The 18184-nt window shown below is 29.5% G+C and overlaps 7 protein-coding genes across 7 annotated transcripts; 4 read left to right on the top strand and 3 right to left on the bottom strand.

Annotated features, from left to right (window-relative positions):
• Positions 1–403: 403 nt before the first annotated feature.
• STD1 (Std1p) lies at positions 404–1849 on the bottom strand (the record flags this gene model as incomplete). Its single annotated transcript, XM_064860483.1, has 1 exon — positions 404–1849. One exon carries the CDS (start codon positions 1847–1849, stop codon positions 404–406), a length of 1446 nt encoding a protein of 481 aa, XP_064717500.1.
• A 1283-nt stretch (positions 1850–3132) lies between these two features.
• Positions 3133–4818, bottom strand: UTP7 (Utp7p; the record flags this gene model as incomplete). Its single annotated transcript, XM_064860482.1, has 1 exon — positions 3133–4818. The coding sequence occupies one exon, from the start codon at positions 4816–4818 to the stop codon at positions 3133–3135; it is 1686 nt and encodes a 561-aa protein (XP_064717499.1).
• A 451-nt stretch (positions 4819–5269) lies between these two features.
• GET2 (GET complex subunit GET2) lies at positions 5270–6142 on the bottom strand (the record flags this gene model as incomplete). The annotated part of the gene is made up of 1 exon (XM_064860481.1): positions 5270–6142. One exon carries the CDS (start codon positions 6140–6142, stop codon positions 5270–5272), a length of 873 nt encoding a protein of 290 aa, XP_064717498.1.
• Positions 6143–6624: 482 nt separating this feature from the next.
• On the top strand, positions 6625–7146 carry PWA37_003973 (uncharacterized protein; the record flags this gene model as incomplete). The annotated part of the gene is made up of 1 exon (XM_064860480.1): positions 6625–7146. The coding sequence occupies one exon, from the start codon at positions 6625–6627 to the stop codon at positions 7144–7146; it is 522 nt and encodes a 173-aa protein (XP_064717497.1).
• Positions 7147–10359: 3213 nt separating this feature from the next.
• CRG1 (S-adenosylmethionine-dependent methyltransferase) lies at positions 10360–11238 on the top strand (the record flags this gene model as incomplete). Its single annotated transcript, XM_064860479.1, has 1 exon — positions 10360–11238. One exon carries the CDS (start codon positions 10360–10362, stop codon positions 11236–11238), a length of 879 nt encoding a protein of 292 aa, XP_064717496.1.
• Positions 11239–12619: 1381 nt separating this feature from the next.
• PWA37_003971 (uncharacterized protein) lies at positions 12620–16462 on the top strand (the record flags this gene model as incomplete). Its single annotated transcript, XM_064860478.1, has 1 exon — positions 12620–16462. One exon carries the CDS (start codon positions 12620–12622, stop codon positions 16460–16462), a length of 3843 nt encoding a protein of 1280 aa, XP_064717495.1.
• Positions 16463–17137: 675 nt separating this feature from the next.
• On the top strand, positions 17138–18082 carry PWA37_003970 (uncharacterized protein; the record flags this gene model as incomplete). The annotated part of the gene is made up of 1 exon (XM_064860477.1): positions 17138–18082. One exon carries the CDS (start codon positions 17138–17140, stop codon positions 18080–18082), a length of 945 nt encoding a protein of 314 aa, XP_064717494.1.
• Between the last annotated feature and the right edge of the window lie 102 nt (positions 18083–18184).

The raw sequence follows: 18184 nt of genomic DNA, 5'->3' as shown, positions 1-18184 counted from the left end.
AAAAACACAGATCATTTTTGTAACCTTTTTGAGGGTAACACTTTTAAGTTTACATGCAAGAAATTGAAATATGTGGATGTGTTAGATATCCTACTAGAAACTCAGGAATATCCTCTTAGAGTCAATAGATTTTGTAAATCTATATATAACATATCGATACTATTAATAAGGAAAAAGAAAAAGAAAAGAAATAAGAAATTTAGGTATGCGGATATTTATATATTAATTATTAAGGAATATTCTATAAAATACTATGCAAAAAAAAAGAAGAGAAATACAATTTCTCAGACTTGTTTCTTCCTGATGGCCGTTTGACAAACGGGGATAAAATGATAACATGACACTACACTATTATATTTGAAAATAATCATCAAAAAAAAAAAATGTTAAAATAGAGAGGAATCTATCTTATTCTATCAGGTTTCCAATCTAGACCTAATCTTTGGTACACCTGTGCCTGACATTGAGACCAAATATTAGCTTTTTCATCCGATGATAAAGAAATTTTTACCACTTGATTGTGATCTAAGTTAGATAAGAGGGAATGTGTGTTCGTTGGATGAGTTGTTGGATGATTGATTTTTACGTTTTTATTGAAGTTTTTTATTAAAGACATTTTAAGTAAACTAGAGTTCTTATTGGGTATGATTTTTGGTGGAGGCATATGTGGTTTTGTAAGATTGTGTCCCTTTATCTTCTCATGCTCTTTTTGTAGTTGGATTTGAATTTGTTGCTGTTTCCATTTTTTGTATTCAGCACAACGTTGTTTAAAATCGAATCTGCATTGGGCTTCTACTGCAATATTTAATAAATAATTTTCAATGATATTTCTCCACTCAGGTTTAGATAAGTTCATAACAACCTCATGGCGGCCAATCATTTGTTCATGTCTTAGTCTTGCAGTAGCTACAGTATACCGAGCACTTGTTAATTTAAATTCAAAATCTAAGCTTGCCTCCATATAAAGATCTGAGTTGACGAGGGTAGATATAATAAAATTATCAGACGAGTTTAATGGTAATAATTGAAACTTAAATTGAGGAAATTTGGGGCCAGCATTGACAATTTCCGGTAATTGATTGCCCCATTCAGGTCGTAATTTCTCTATTATCAGTAAAGAACGGATATCGTTCAAGTCCCAGTCCAGCAATTCTCTTTTGGTGAAACTGGGTCTTCCATTTGGTAGAATATTAGATAGATCCGATAATAACACATCTGGGGTGTACATATCGTAGAAATTCTTTGGTAACGCATCCTCCAGGGATATTTGCGTGACATAATGCGGTATTGGTAATTTTTTATCAAAATTGTTGACACATATAGAACTGTTATCTGTCAATGTAGTAGAGTGTGTGTTTATTGTGTAAGGGCTTGAGAATATACTAGAAGCTTTATCAGATATAAGACTTGAATCATCTAGACTAGCTCTTGTGGTTGGAGCTCTGTATAGATTGGTATTTTCTGCTTCTACATGTGCCTTATTAGTTTGGTGGTTTTGTGTGAAAGTAGAGATGCGTGCATTATTCGAGTTTGTATAGGAAGTAGTTAAAAGTCTTTTTCTAATCTCGTCTCTAGCTCTATTAGAATATTCAGGCGGTGCGTTGATGAAATCAGTTTCCTTCCTTGACTCTTGACTACTATTACTGTGGTTACTGATTTGCGAATTTTGGGAACTGCCAGATTCGTTCGATTTTACTTTGTATACAGAGGATAATGTGGTATCTGTATTAAGACTTTTATCATAATATTTAGATTGTTGGTTATGGTTATGGTTTCCATACTTTTTGGACCGTCTTCTTTGCAATAGTGTTTGAGGCGTCAGACTAACTGGAGGAGGTGAAACAAACATTATTATTAGGGTGCTGATTTTATTCAGTTTTATTTTGCGATGGGGATAAATATGATATTGTATTTATCAACAACAAACAGAATATTTGAATGAATCTCAGAATAAAATAAAATATAATAAAAAAAAGTTGGAATTCGTTTTGAAGTCTACCGAGGTTCACAATTTAGTCATATAACTCGATTTATTAGTTTATTAGAACTAAAATTAAAAATAGTAGTAAAGAATGGACAAAAGACAGAATTATTTATAAATTATACAGGCTTCTCTTTATTATTTTTATTATTTTTATTACTATTATTACTGTTGTTGTTGTTATTTTTAATTGTGGAGAATTATTGAATATTAGTGTTTAAAGAGTTTTTCACTTTGTCTTACCTTATCTTTCTTTAACAGTTGTGTTTTCTTAAGCAACGAACCCCCCGTTTTCTTCTTTTTTTTCCCGGCAGGCAGGGAGGAAAAACTGTAATGTATATATACAGAGTCCCGCTAGCTTTTGTTAGTTAGCACGGAGAAATTTGTCTTGGAAAAAAAATTTTTTTCTTTTTCTTTTTTTCTTGTTGCAGTTTTGTCCTTTTGGATTTTTCTGGCTAAAAAAAAACTAAAATGAAAAGAAAATAGAAGAAAAATAAAAAAGCGCCTGACTTATTTGCAGATACCTATTGTTTTTTCTCCAAGAAATGGTACGAAAGGGGAAACATCTTCCCCTCTTTGTCAATAAATTAAACAAGACAAAACAAAAGAAGAACAAAGAGATGTGGGTAGATTTTCCGTTAATAATAGCTTCGAGCGGATAATTTATTATTTTTCCACTAAATATATTGTTTTATATAGTGGGGATGTTCCACATGAAATTGTTCTCGAGAAATTTTAAGGGATCTGTCTCCATTACGGAAAAAATAACATTTAGACAAAGACAGACTAAACCATAAAAATAATTATTCCGTTGTTAATAATGTGATATACGGGAGAATGAATTGTTTTCAGATTAACTTCTCTGTTTAGGGTATGCAATTATGTTTACAGCACATGAGTGGGATATAATTAGTTAGTTCTCATTCGGTGATAGAAACATATCTGTTCCCTATCTTTGCTTAACTGAATCTCTTCTTGGAACTTCTAATTAGTTTAAAGTATATATATAAAGAGAGGGGGAGAGATAAATAGATAGACTTTTTTTTTACAATTGTATTAATAATACCTGTTTATATTAATAATTATAATACATAATACATGCAAAATTGTTTTTTCCGTTTTTTTTTTTATTGTGTGGGTGTTTCTTTTATTTACGAAAATCTACTTAATGCTTCGTCTACGATATCTTTATGATCGGCACTAATTTCACCTGACTTAATCATATTGTTTCTTCTACGTTGTTCTTTTTCTTTAGCTAATTGCTTTTGTACTCTTAATTTTCTTTCATCAATGACATTTTGTGTTCTCTTACGCAAATATGTACGTAAACCAGAATTTTTTCCTTTAACGTTAGGCTTGACACTTGGAATATCTGCATTCTTCTTTATAGCTTCTTCCTTCTCCAGCGTAACTTGATGTAATTGTTTTGCACTTAACCTGATTGATGAAGATTGCTGACTTACTGTACCAAGAGTATTTGGATCTAAAGTGATAGAATCGGCCGGTAATTTATTCAATAATGTTCTGACTTCTTGTTCTTGTCTTTGTTTGGCAGTCTCGTATGGATTGATTTCCATTGCATCATAATTGGCTTCACCAGCACCCGGTATTATCAAATGAGTAATACCTGTTTCATGACCAACACTTAGGATATCTTCAAATGGAACAAATTTCATATTATTTATTCTATTTCCTCCAAACAGCTGTGTCATATATGGTGTGTTCCTATCTTTTTGACCTCCCATAGAACCAAAACATGGTTTGGCTTCCCTACTTGTCTTCAACGCATCCTTCCACAATATCAACTGAGGTCCTCTTCCCATGGCAATTACACCTGTATCAGAAATTGTCACATTCATACCCGGTGTAGGTAAATTTTCTAAAACATGTAATTCTTTGAAATTTCTGATATCCCATATTTTCATTGTTTTTCCTGTATCCACAGTAACCATGTATCTACCACTTCTATCAACAGCCAAATCGTTAATTGGCCCACGACCTGATAATAATTTAACTAAAGGTTGCGGCATAGAAGGAGACCATAATGTCACTGTACCATTGCTGTGCCCTAAATGCATAACTGCATTCCAAGGATTTTGTTTCATAGATACAGTTGGTCCTAGCTTGGTTCTTAATTCTGATACTAATACACCAGTGGATACATCGTGATATTTAAGCCATCCAGTCTCACCAGCAGTCGCTAATAAATAATGGTACGGTAAAAATTCAAGATGTCGAGCTTCAATGTGTTGTTTCATTCTATGTAATTCCACACCTTCGTGATCATAGATAAATGTATACTTTTTTTGGGCGATTGCAAAATATTGTTCATTTTGCAAATAGGTGGCTGCATAGCATGATTCGTTTAGATGTAACTCTGCACGTAATTCACCTTTTCTCCAATCCATAGATGCAACATGGCCCTTTCTCCCACTAATCAACAAATGAGTACCATTTCTCGAATAATTTGTATAGTAAGGACCAAATTCTTTTAAAGATAAATCCAATGCTTTATTGGCTGTACTCACATCGACATTAGATTTTATTTCCTCTTGTTTAACACGAAAAGTCTTCTCCATTTCAGTTTCAGCCTCCATATAACCACTTGTCTCTGGTAATAAATACTCTGTTGCGGCAGCTGATCTTACAGCATCTCTGTATTTATTATCCAGTTTTTTCAATGTGGCCTTTAATTTCTTATCTTTAGTTTTGTGGCTACCTCTTTTATGGGATGTTACTGGTCTTACAAAGGGCTCTTGACGTTCTTTTTGACGTTGTTTTCTACCACTGGCCACAGGTTTAGCATTTTTCTCCTTTCCTGACTTTTTTGTTGCCATTTCTCAAAGTTGTGTTAGTTTAAATATATGTGTGTACAGACAAAAGGTGGTTTGTTGAACAAATCGATCCTTAGTTAGAAAGGGGTGGAACTACGTATTTGTGTATAGAGTCTCTACTAATAGTAACATTCTTTGCGATGCCCAAAATTACCTTAATATATCCAAAATTATTTGAAAATTTTTCATTCACTTTTTTAAGTTTTTTTTTTTTGTTTTGTATTTCTTAATTTTTTTTTTTCCGAAGATATTGTAAGGTTCAATTTTGGAGGTATTTTTATATCTGTACCTCCAAAGAAATATTAATGAATTAACAAGTAAAGATAGCAATTAATCATACAATTACATATAATATAAAACTAACATATTAATTTTTTATTGTCAATAATAAATTTATATAAAATATAGTAGAACTAAGCCACTAAACTAGAGGAAAAGAAAAAAGGAATAAAGTTCAATAGTATGCAACAATACCCATCATTATTAATACAAAACAGATATCGGTTAAAAATAAAGATAACACATCCCAATATTGAAGAAGTAAAATGATTTTTCCTTTTAAATTGGGAATTGGAACTACACCTTCTGGTATCATTGCTACTAGTTTAACAATCTTGTTGGAGTGGTCTAAAGTATTGATATTGTGAATTTTTTCAATAGCCTGCAACTTTTGATAATAAATAGATGTTGCAACCATTTCAAAACTTGTGAAAATCATAAAAAAGTAAGAAGGATCTAATAAGACATTAAACATTTTTGGTAGAAGCACAATGGATGGTCTGCCATTTCTTGTAACTAAGTATAAATATGGTAAAATGAAAAAGAGCCATTTAATCAAAATAGTCTTAGCTTTTAATGTATTGACTAAATAGTTGTGATACTTCAATAATGCTGTATCTACAGGAGTCGTTTTTTCATCAGTTCTTGTTGCCTTTAAAAGATTTTTAGATAAAGAATTATCATCAGTCTCATTATTCAAAGATTTGAACAAAGAAAATAAATCTGAGTTAGAACCATTATTTTGCATATCGGCAAGTTGCTTAAATAAATTTATTTCAACGTTGTCGACTTTGCTAGTGTCAATGTGTTTTTTATTGTTGTTATTAATGGATGGAATAGCAGGATTAGGAGCTGTTAAAATAGATTCTTTCTTTTCAGATTTTCTTAGATTATTGGGACGGGAATCTAATGGAGATTCTGTACTTAATTTGCTATCAATTTGACCTGTAATTTTATTTAACCTAGAAGAACCACCACCATTGCTAAATTTCTTCTGTCTTCTTTCTCTTAAGATTCTACGCTTTTCAGCTTCGCTAAGTTCATTCATTTTGTTTCGCACGACTTAAAATTTTTCTATTATTTTACAATGTTGTTATTATTGTATGTATCCACCTGCTAATACAATACGTTTCGAACGGAGTGTGTTCAGTGGTGCGTGTCTTTCTATCAAAGTCTTCTTCTACTTTTATATATAATGTATGATTTTTTTTTTTTTCATTTTCCTCTTTTTCTCATATATTTCTTCTCTTTTTTTTGTTTGACATTTTAATATTTTTTTAATGGTTAATGAAGCATAATGTGTTTTTACAAAAGATAATGCGCATAAGAGTGGAAGAAATTTACTTAACCATTAAATATATGTTTTCATTTGTCTCTAATAGTTAGGGTTACATTAATAGGCAAAAGAAAAAAATGAATAAATTGAATGTATAAGGAAGATAATTATCTATTAAACATCTAAAGTTTGTTTATTAAAATATCTAATAAAATTGAGTATTTTGAGGTAAAAGAAAAAAGTTTCAAGAGGGGATGGGCAGTAATAAGCAAATTAAGAAAAAAAAATCGCATCTTAAAGTATCCAAATCAAAGAAGAAATCAAGTAAGCATACTAAAAAGAAAATAAAAAAGTTAGAAAGTGAGAATCAGAAGCAAATGCTCAGTCATAATACTGAAACCTGTTTGGAATGCAATAGTAATTTTCATACATCTTTGAAATGTCCTAGAATCTGGAGAAAATATATCTTGAAAGAAAAGAATATAGGTACAAATAAAATGGTTCTTCCGATACATACCATATATTGTTATAGATGTGGTGGAAAGGGTCATTATGGAGACGATTGTCATGTGTATGCTGACCTAAAAGATTTGGTTATCCAAGAAAGTGCATTTTCTGGAAAAAACCTTGAAAGACCGTTATCCAATATGTATTATAATATAATTCTGAAGCAAAGGGAAGAAGATGAAAATGTTGGAAGTAACAGTACATTCTATAAGAAGTTAAACGTTTTTCCATTTTATAGACCTCCATATGCCAATAAAAGAAGAACATAATAGTTATTATTTTTCATATAAAAGTAACTTAAGTACTTTCTTGCAATAACAGGCTTTGGGTTTTTATCACTGATCATAATGATGACGTTGTATCTATGTTAAAAACAAATCTATATTATTATCATTTTAGATAAGAAAATGAAAGTAATATGATGATCTTAGCAGATTTATTTTAAATCGACTTATGAATTTAGATGATTTAATGAAACTGAGAAGGGATAGGGCTCTATCTGTTTTTTTTTTAAAAAGAAAAAGAAAGTTTTATAATGAGATGCATCATCGTTAATAATTTAATAATTGATTTTTTCACCAATTATCTGAATTCATCAGGCGAGAGCTACAGTTGTTTTTTGTAGGCATATAATTCAATAAGCTGTAAACCGAAATTTCAAAAGATAATAATATTTTGATGATATTTTCACACATGGTAAAAATTTACATGATGGTGTATATTATTAATTAGATTAGTTATTTTAAAAATAAACTTTAGCTATAGAGATATTACAAAAACTGAAAACATGTATTGAATTGCTGTTATAATATTCTGGATCAGCATGGTCTACCCACGTTCGCATATGTATTACTGTATTTGTAGGGTTTCTTTCGTTATGTGCTGGAGCGTGATAGCATTTATGATTATGTTATTTTGATATTAATCTATTTGTAATAAGGAATGAATTAGATGAGAAGAAGATATAGGGTAGCCCTACATCTTAAAAGTATATGTTACCATATACATGGTTTTAAGGATTACTTGATATGTTGTCTTATTGTTGAGGGATTACTATGACGCCATTTGTGTTATAATGCTTCTATGCGATACTTAAATATCATACTCTGTATATTTGCGATACCAAATGTGATAACTAAAATAACTTAATTGTCCGCTCATAAAATTCATCAAAATTTTCAACAATATAGATGAATACTAATATTTTCATTTTTTTTATTAAAAAAAATTGATGATCACAATGGTACGGTAGAATTGGTTTTCAATGCATCTGTACATGTCAAAAAATTTTATGTAGTGCATTTTACGTTAAAAACAGTTCATTTGAAACCTTACTTAAATCAAAATAAAATAACAATTTAACGTATTAAATTGTATTTTTGTTGATTTAAATAATTTTTTTTGAATAGCAGCTTATATAGTTGGTTTAATTTCACGTTAAATTTTATATTTAGTTTGAGTTATTTTAGTTTCTTTTGTATAACATAAACTTGGACTTGAAAAAAATTTTGTCCTGAAGACATAAATATTAATTTAAAGTCAATGGTAAAAATCTTATTGAAGTTACTTTTTTTTTTTACCGAAGAACTGTAAAGTATACTTATAGAATACTACTTTACATTTATATACACAATAATATATAAATGTTGTCACCCTTTCTACTAAAATAATAGGAAGTTTAAATCATACAATTTCTTCTTCCTTTCCACCCAAAAAAGTATATAAGATAAAAGGTAAAAATAAACATATTTGGAATTATTACAGTTAATCAACAAATAGAAAATATTAACTTCAGAGATGCAAAAACTACGCATAACAGGACCAAAACCTTTAACACAAACAATATATATCAATTGACTTTAAATATTCTACTATCAGTATAAATTAAAAGGGTAAATCACAATAAACCTAGACAAACTCATGTTCACTCTTTGTAAGGCTTGCTTGCTTCCTTAGTGGCTTAGAAAAAATAAAATAATAATTTATCATACGATATTATCGCTACTATTCCTTACAGTGAATTTTACTCTCTCTATATGCATGTCGAATTCCAAATTAAAAAAAAAACTGTAAAACGGATTATAAATAAGATTCGAAAAGTTACACAACAGTGTGTCTTTTAGCCAAAATTTACTTCTATAAGAAACAAAATAGATCATATAATTTTTATCTTTCTAAAATAATTGAAAATCTGCAAACTATGGTAAAGATAAAAAGTTTAAAAGAATATCATGTTTGAGTTATGCATGATTACACGTAGATAATGATAGTATACCGGTAACATATATCGTTCTTGAAGGTTTAGATAGGATAAGAGATTGTGTAATGACAAAAGAGCCAGTTTAATGTATTACTTCTACAAATCACACAAGTTAAAACCGTACTGTTCTCTTGAATACGGCGTGACTGTATCCTTAGAAAAATACCTAAAGACATTTCAAATAAACTCAAATAATATCGGATATCTACATTGAATAATACCATTGATTATAAGTATATATCAGTTAATTTTGATTTTTTTTTGTTTAGTTTTGTTGAAATTAAATTAGAAATGTATCTGATAATCTAAATTTTTCGCATTAAATGATTGAAGATTTTATAATACCTTACAAAAGAAAAGTTAAAATAATATGTAATATAGTGTGTAAATAATTATATATGAATATTCAGTATATAGAATAAAAGAAGATAAGCAATCCAATAACAAGTTATAGTACCCCTAATATCCTATTGTTAATTATATTATCTTATTATATTAATCTAAAATGAACGCTAGTGGAATTTTTGGTTCCGAAACCTTATCTCAACAAGTTCTCTATATGGTGTTGTTATCGTAATGAAAATATATAATTTATTTGTTTCTTTTTATTTTTCTTTTATGTTTCTATTTTTATCATTTGAAAAAAAAAAGATTTCGTGCAAAATTATCAAGTTTCTTTTTTTAGAAGTATCAAGGATACTTTTTAAAAAAAATCAATTTACTTCTTTTTTCTAATGATTTTTTTGAACACCTATAAAAGGCCACATGTTTTATGACTTTCCTCCTTACTTCTTTTCATTTCTCTTCCATCTCTCTTACCCTTCCCTCCTCTGGCTCGCTCGCTTTCATAGTACACATAATTCAGCTTTTTCAAGAGAGACCCCAACAACTCACCAATAAACCAGTAACGTTTCAATAGGAGTAGCATAGTACAATATCCCTTCTACAGTGTTGTTGTCTTTCTATTGATTTTTTTGTTCATTCTTTTGATTTGTGTTGGTAACGTAACAGTCGATTGCAATAATTACGTCTACAAGCGTACATATACATTATTTATATATAGTTATTTAGTTATATATTTAGTAGCCGTACATTCCATTCTTTTCTTTTGTCTTTCATCATTTATCAACTTATCTTTTTACATAATTCTTTGTAAAAGTAAAAAAAAGAAAGAGATTTCACAGCAGTGTCCGAGAGTTAAAAAACAAGTGAACCATTAATTATGCCAAGTACAAGTTATTTAGACAAGGATTTTGGAGCTTCTTATTACGACAGGTTCCGTCCTTCTTATCCTAACACTTTAGTCCACAAAATCCTTTCTTATCATAATGAAAAAACCGAAAATGAATTAAACACCTTAGTCGAGGTTGGTTGTGGAACCGGGATTGCTACTAAATTGTTCATGAATCATTTTAAAAAATGTATTGCTACTGATGCATCGTCTAGTATGTTAGAATGTGCCAAAAATACACTCCCAAAAGACTCAAATGTCACATACAAGCTCGCAAAAGGGGAATGTTTAGTAGAAGATGGAAAAATTGGTTTGAATTCAGTGGATATGGTCATTGGTGCTCAGAGTATTCATTGGTGCGATTTTTATACCTTATTTGAACAAGTTCACAAAATATTGAAACCTAATGGTACTTTTGCATTTTGGTTCTATACACAACCTGAGTTTATTGAATTAAATGGATTTAATGAAATTTATTACAAGTATGGTTGGTCTGATGAATTCATGGGCAAATATTTAACGCCATTTCAGCGTCATTTTTTCACTAAATTTACTGAGAATGACCAATTAATGGATCAATTGAAAAACCATTTTGATGACATTAAATTCGAAGTATCCTGCTATTCTAAGGGTCACTCAGATCCAAATGCACCATATTACCAAACCACCGAAATGTCTATGTCTGATTTAAGAGATTTGGTCAAATCATGGAGTCTTTATACATCTTGGGTCAAACACCATCCAAATGACACTATTGATATTGCTGACAGATTTATTAATGAAGTAATTGAAAAATTTAATATAACAGATGAAAATAAATTATTTAAAGTCCAATGGACCACCTTTTATTATATGTGCCGTAATAAATAACTAGTTAATTTTTTATTTTCTATATATATATATATTATTGAATCTATTTGAACTCTCTATCTATCTTAATACATGCTTTTAAAAGAATACAAAGCTTCTGCTGAAATTTCCTTTCATTTAAAAAAATCCTTTTTTTATGTTTCTAAATAGGGTTGCATCACAATATTTATAAAATTAAATGATAATTTTGATACTTCGTTGTTAACTTGTAGTTGTTTATATATGATATCAAAAACTAGATCGTTAACATCAGTACTATGTTATCTTTAATATATCTCTTAATTATTAACAATCTCTTGGACACGATCGAATATGACAATTGTTTCCTAGAGATCATCCAAGAAGATTCCACCTTTCATCACTAATAATTGCTTATGTGACAATACCGATTCCCCAACTGGATATTCAGACGTTACCTACAGAATTGTATGTCTGTTGTTTTCCAATTCGGTTTCTTAAATAAATATATTTTGATAAAAAATGAAATAAAAACTTAACTCTTTATTTTTAATCTACCTTTTGATTATAAATATACTAATCACTTCATCGAAAAATTTACTGAGGATCAATAAGATCAGAAGTTTAAAATTTCTTCTATTTTTTTCTATACAACCTTGAAAGGTATTCCTCTAAAAATAGACTTAATTTACGTGTTATAAAAGACTAACAAGAAAATATAAAGAATCGTATTAGACCCTTAAAAATCACCTTAGATGGAAAATACAACTCAAGTTATAAATATACATAAGTAATTCTTCAAAAAATAAAACCTAAACTGTTGAAAATTATTTCAGCTCCTTGCATATTTCTTGTTAATTAAATTGTTTTATAATATAATGATAGTAAGAATTCTTAAAAATCTTTTTGTTTCATTAATATTATGTGTTGTTACATATCCTACTAAGAAATGCCCTAATCCGAGCACATCAATCTTTTAAATATCAAAACACAAATTACTTATACTGACATGTACCTATATACATGTATTTTAATTACTTTATGGCGATTATTTTTTCCTGTTTTTTACATGCCTTACTATAAACGATTTCTCTAAATATAATAAGGAAAATAAAGACATTTAAGTGCCTACATACGTAAAGTTAAAGAGATTTGCTATGCTTCTGCTATCAAAAAAAAACTATTAAGCAATTGTGTTTGATAATCACTATTATTATGCATTTAATTTAATCAAACTATCTTTTTGGTATCTTAGGCACTCTAATGTTTCTAATATAGGCCTAGCACAATCACATAAGTAGAAAAAGAAAGTTTTTACATACAACAACATATAACATACAAATAATAGACATAAACCTATTGCGGACTAGTATAACTTCTGATAAAGTTTTCATTTAAGTGAGACAAAAAATTATAATCTATTATGTCTATTCCATTAGTGGAAAATAAATTATCCTTTTCTGTTGTACCACCAGTTTCTTTACATGTAAGAGATTTATCTATTATTGCATCGAAAACAGGGAGTACTTTAGTCAACTCAGTTTCTTTTGATTTATCAAACGGTTCTATCATGGCTGTCATGGGTGGTTCAGGTTCAGGTAAAACTACTTTATTGAATGTTCTAGCTTCTAAGATTAGTGGTGGTTTATCCACAAAGGGAACCATTGATTATGTTTTAGAACCGGTGCAAGATAAAGAGTTGACACAAGAACATACTACCATGTCTTATGTTCCACAACAAGATATTTTATTGTCAAGATTAACTTGCAGAGAGACATTAATGTTTGCCGCAGATCTAAAATTAGATAAACCTAACGAAGAAAAAACAATGATTGTTAATCAACTGATAGACGAATTAGGATTAAAGGAATGTGCAGATACACTAGTTGGTGATAGTTCTCATAGGGGTTTATCGGGTGGTGAAAAGAGAAGATTAAGTATCGGAACACAAATGATTGCAAACCCTTCAATAATGTTCTTGGATGAACCTACTACTGGATTAGATGCTAATTCTGCATTTTTATTAATAAAAACAATTAAAAAATTAGCTAAGGAAGGTGGTAGAATATTTATTATGTCAATTCATCAACCAAGATCTGATATTTTGTTTCTATTTGATAAGATATGCGTTTTGTCTAAGGGAAATGTAGTATATTGTGATAAATTACAACAAATGATTCCTTATTTTGAATCACTTGGTTATAAAATGCCAGAATTAATCAATCCTGCAGACCATATCGTTGATCTATCTAGTATTGATGGAAGATCAACGGAATCTGAAAAAATTACAAGGGAGAGACTGTACAATTTGTTAGATCAATGGAGAGATTATGAAATGAAGCATATACAATACACTAAATTAAATAATCTTTCAAATCGTATCGAAGTTTCTGAAATGACTACGGCTTTACCCTTTTGGAAACAGGTATTTGTACTTACTAGGAGAAATCTTAAATTAAATACAACTGATTACATCACATTGTCAGCAACAATAATAGAACCAATCATAATGGGAACAATTGTTGGTTGGATCTTTTACAAGCCGGACGGTTCTACGGATTCAGGATTGAGAACATTGACCGCATGCTTATATGCTTGTATTATGTTACAATCTTATCTATATCTTTTATTTGATACATATAGACTTTGTGAACAAGATATTGCTATATTTGATAGAGAAAGAGCTGAAGGCTCGGTGTCTCCCTTTGCATTTATCACTGCTCGAAAGATTTCTCTATTATTTACTGATGATTTCTATATGACACTGGCATTTACTACAATCACATATTTCATGTTTGGTTTAGAACCTAATGCTGTTAAATTTTTTACACAGTTCTCTGTCATGTTTTTAATTCAATTGGCATGTTCTGGTTTAGCAATGCTTTCAGTTGCTATCTCCAGAGATTTTTCAAAGGCATCATTAGTTGGTAATATGACATTTACTGTACTCTCAATGGGGTGTGGTTTTTTTGTTAATGCCAAAAAAATGCCGGTATATGTACGTTGGACCAAATATATTGCATTTTCATGGTATGGTTTTGGTGCACTCCTATCAAATACGTTTACTGATAACTATTGTTCCAGTATATCTGATAAGACTACCTGCTTAGGAAATCAATTATTAGAGACATTTGGTTTCGAAAAAAATTGGAAAACGGTTCCAATTGTTATTATTTTTTGTTTTGCAGTGGGATATTTTGTTGCATCGATGGTTGTTCTATATTTTAACAAAGTCGATATCACGTTACAGAATGAAATAAAATCAAAGAAAAAAAAAGAAAAGGACAAACAGTATTGTCCAGAGGATATATATAAAAACATTGATGCACCTTTAACTCATACATCCAAAACTTCAGATAAAGATATTGAATCAAACTCTGAAAAAAATTACCAAATAGAAATAACCTTAGAAGACATTCATTTGTCTGTCAACTATTTGCGGTTGGCAAATTTTTTAAATTTGAAAGAAGGCATTATTTATTATACTCAACGGAAAATTCTAAATTCTATTAATGCAGTTTTCAAACCAGGGATGATAAATGCTATCATGGGTCCTTCAGGTTCAGGAAAATCCACATTATTAAACTTAATATCTGGTAGAGTAAAATCTTCTTTATTTACAAAATTTACAAGCAATGGGGCAATATACTTCAATGGGTATAAAGTATCACAGGATATGTTTAAAAATATTTGTTCTTATGTCTCTCAAGATGATGATCATTTGTTAGCTAAACTTACTGTAAAAGAAACATTTGACTATGCAGCAAAGTTAAGATTACATAATCTGACACCTCTTCAACGTGAACTAAAAGTAAATGACTTAATAAGATTACTTGGCTTGAAACATTGTGAAAATACAATTATTGGTAATGAATTTGTTAAAGGTATTAGTGGTGGAGAGAAAAGAAGAGTGACAATGGGCATACAACTTTTGAATGATCCACCAATACTTTTATTGGATGAGCCAACTTCAGGGCTAGATAGTTTTACATCAGCAACTATATTACAAATTCTTGAAAATCTTTGCACAAAGTATAAAAGAACCGTTATATTAACAATTCATCAGCCAAGATCAGAACTATTTACAAAATTTGGTAATGTCCTACTTTTAGCAAAAGGTGGTCAAATTGCATTCAATGGATCACCTCAAGAAATGATCCAATATTTTTCAAACTTAGGGTATCACTGTCCACCTTTAACAAATATTGCCGATTACTTTTTAGACTTGATATCTTTTAATACCCAAAATAAAGAAAATGAATATGTATCAAAACAATGTGTTGAAAGAATATTAGATAATTGGAAAAAAATTACTAATCAAAAAAATACCCAAATCCAAACTAATTCACATGATGAAAAACAGTCGGAAATTATATATGAAAATTTTAAATTCGAATATCAGAATTGTATTAAAAAACAATGTAGTCCATTATTGGCTTATTATGTTAATGTCAGTAGACAAATAACCACAATAGGGAGAAATTTTGATTCATTAATGGCTAGAATTGCTCAAGTACCGGGGCTAGGTGCTATTTTTGCACTATACTTTGCGCCTATAAAGCATAATTATACAAGTATTAGTAATCGTCTAGGTTTAGCCCAAGAATCTACATCATTATATTTTGTTGGTATGTTGGCAAATTTAGCCTGTTATCCTGGGGAAAGAGATTATTTTTATAAAGAATTTGAGGATAATGTATATGGTATTGGTCCGTTCTTCCTATCATATATGACACTAGAATTACCATTGACATTTATTTCATCAGTGTTGTATTCTGTTTTTACTGTATTAGCATGTGGATTACCAAGAACAGCTGGAAATTTTTTTGCTACAGTATACTGTTCTTTTATTGTTATAGCATGTGGGGAAGCATTAGGTATTATGACTAATACCTTATTTGAAAGACCTGGATTTGTTGTTAATTGTATATCTGTTATTTTATCTATCGGTTGTCAATTATCTGGTATAATGTCACTTACGATGTCTAGAGTCTTGAAAGGTTTCAGCTATCTGAATCCAGTTCATTATACTTCAATGGTTATTATTAATTTAGCCTTCCCTAATACATTAAATTTAACTTGTAATGATGGAGGTAAAAAGGAGGATGGAACTTGTGAATTTGCAACTGGAAAAGATGTTCTGGAATCGTATGGATTGGTGATAAATGTGCCAAAATACTTAGGTATTGCCATATGTGTTGGCATCATTTACAGATTATTGGCCTACTTTGTAATAAAAGCTAAATTAGAATGGCTAAAATGGTGACATGAACCATTATTAATAGCACAAAAGTTGTTTTGTTTTCATATTTTTGTAATTCTTTGTGTTTTCTTGGTTCATTATAAAATAGCTTATAATTATATATTACGTGATATAGAAAAATAATTCTTGTAATGAATAAATTTTTTGTGACACAAACACTTTTCTAAATTAATCAAGAATGACACAAAACTAAAATAAACGATTATTTCACGATCACTAGGCGTATTTCAGAGATTTGAAAGACATTTATATAATAAAAAGAATAAAGGTTAACTAAGAAATAAAATCCAGACAAAAAACATTATTAGCTACAACAAAGTTATTAGCAATTTTAAATTATTTTAAATTTTGGCAATATCAAAATGTCACATAAAAAGTCAGAAGAACAAATTAAACCAACAACTACCAAAAAACCTCCACTTGCAGACTATCGTAGCAGAAGCACTAATGGTTTATCTGAACCAAAAGAAGATATTAATAGCTCTTATCCAACCGCGCTAGAGAAGGACAGAAATAATTGTAAAAAAAAGAATAAGCTTCCGAGAGCTTTTTAAGATAAAACCAAGCCGTAATTCTTCATGTCCTGAAAATAAACAATTAACCCAATGCCAACCAACATCATTGAACAGTGGAAATAGAGTTGTGATAGATAAAGATCCAAGTACTTATGTAAATCAAATGCCCCAAAGTAACCAGGAAAATTCAAGAAATAGTTCCTTACCCCAAAATCTGGATGAAGGTACAACAGGCATGCTATCGTCAGATCTTAAAACACTCTGTGTCGATGACAGTTCTTCTAATTCAAATGTTATTTCTGAAATTGAGAATAGCTTAGAATTAACCAATAGTAGGAATTTCAATAATATTGATACAAACAGAGATGTTTCCTATTACAAACAGTTAGGACAGCAATTTGAACATATTATGTTTCAACTATACACAAAGGAGCAAATCAATGATGTAAATAGAGATCAAGCTATGCTAGATTTCATGCGTAATGTTTGTTCTCTTCAAACCCAAAATAAAGAGTTAATGAATCAAAATGAGGGGTATAAAGTTACATTATTAGATCTTAAACAACAATTGTTTGATAACAATATGAAAAAGAAAAGTGAATTAAAACAATTTCAGAAACTACATGAAAACAAAATGAATATAATCAAACAACATGAACAAACAAATAAAACCCTTCAAGAGAAAATACAGAACTTAGAAAGGATAATTAAGACAAGAACAAATGTTCAAATGTTTTACTTTGACAAATCAGTTAAAATTTATAGTACTGTCAAAGAAATTTTTGCACAAACTATAGATAACGAGTCAGCAAAAACATTTAATCTGTGCTTAAATGATTTAATTGAACATATGAAGGATTTCAATGATATCAAAATAATTGACTTTGAATCGATCAAAACAACCATAACCAAATTTTTTAATAATGAATTTATCAAAATCTTTTTGGTTGATTATAGTAAAAATAAACAATTTGATCATTTGATAGACAAACTAGCCTTATTAGAATCAGAGAATGCCATTTTAGAAGCCAAGATTCAAAAACAGAAAAAAATATTAAAATTGATTGAAAGCAATATAGGTCTTCCAAGTTTACAAAATAACTTGTAACAAACTTTAAGAAGTCAGCAGTGACCAGTGCTTGACCAAAGTTGATTTCTACATTTTCTTTTTATTATTAGATATATATAAATTCAGTGTATAGTCATATAT

The sequence above is a fragment of the Arxiozyma heterogenica genome (genome assembly GCF_036370985.1).
Source record: "Arxiozyma heterogenica strain weizmannii chromosome Unknown scaffold_5, whole genome shotgun sequence".
Lineage (NCBI taxonomy): Eukaryota > Fungi > Ascomycota > Saccharomycetes > Saccharomycetales > Saccharomycetaceae > Arxiozyma > Arxiozyma heterogenica.
Note: the sequence above shows the minus strand (reverse complement) of the source record. Positions and strands in the feature narration are given on the sequence as shown.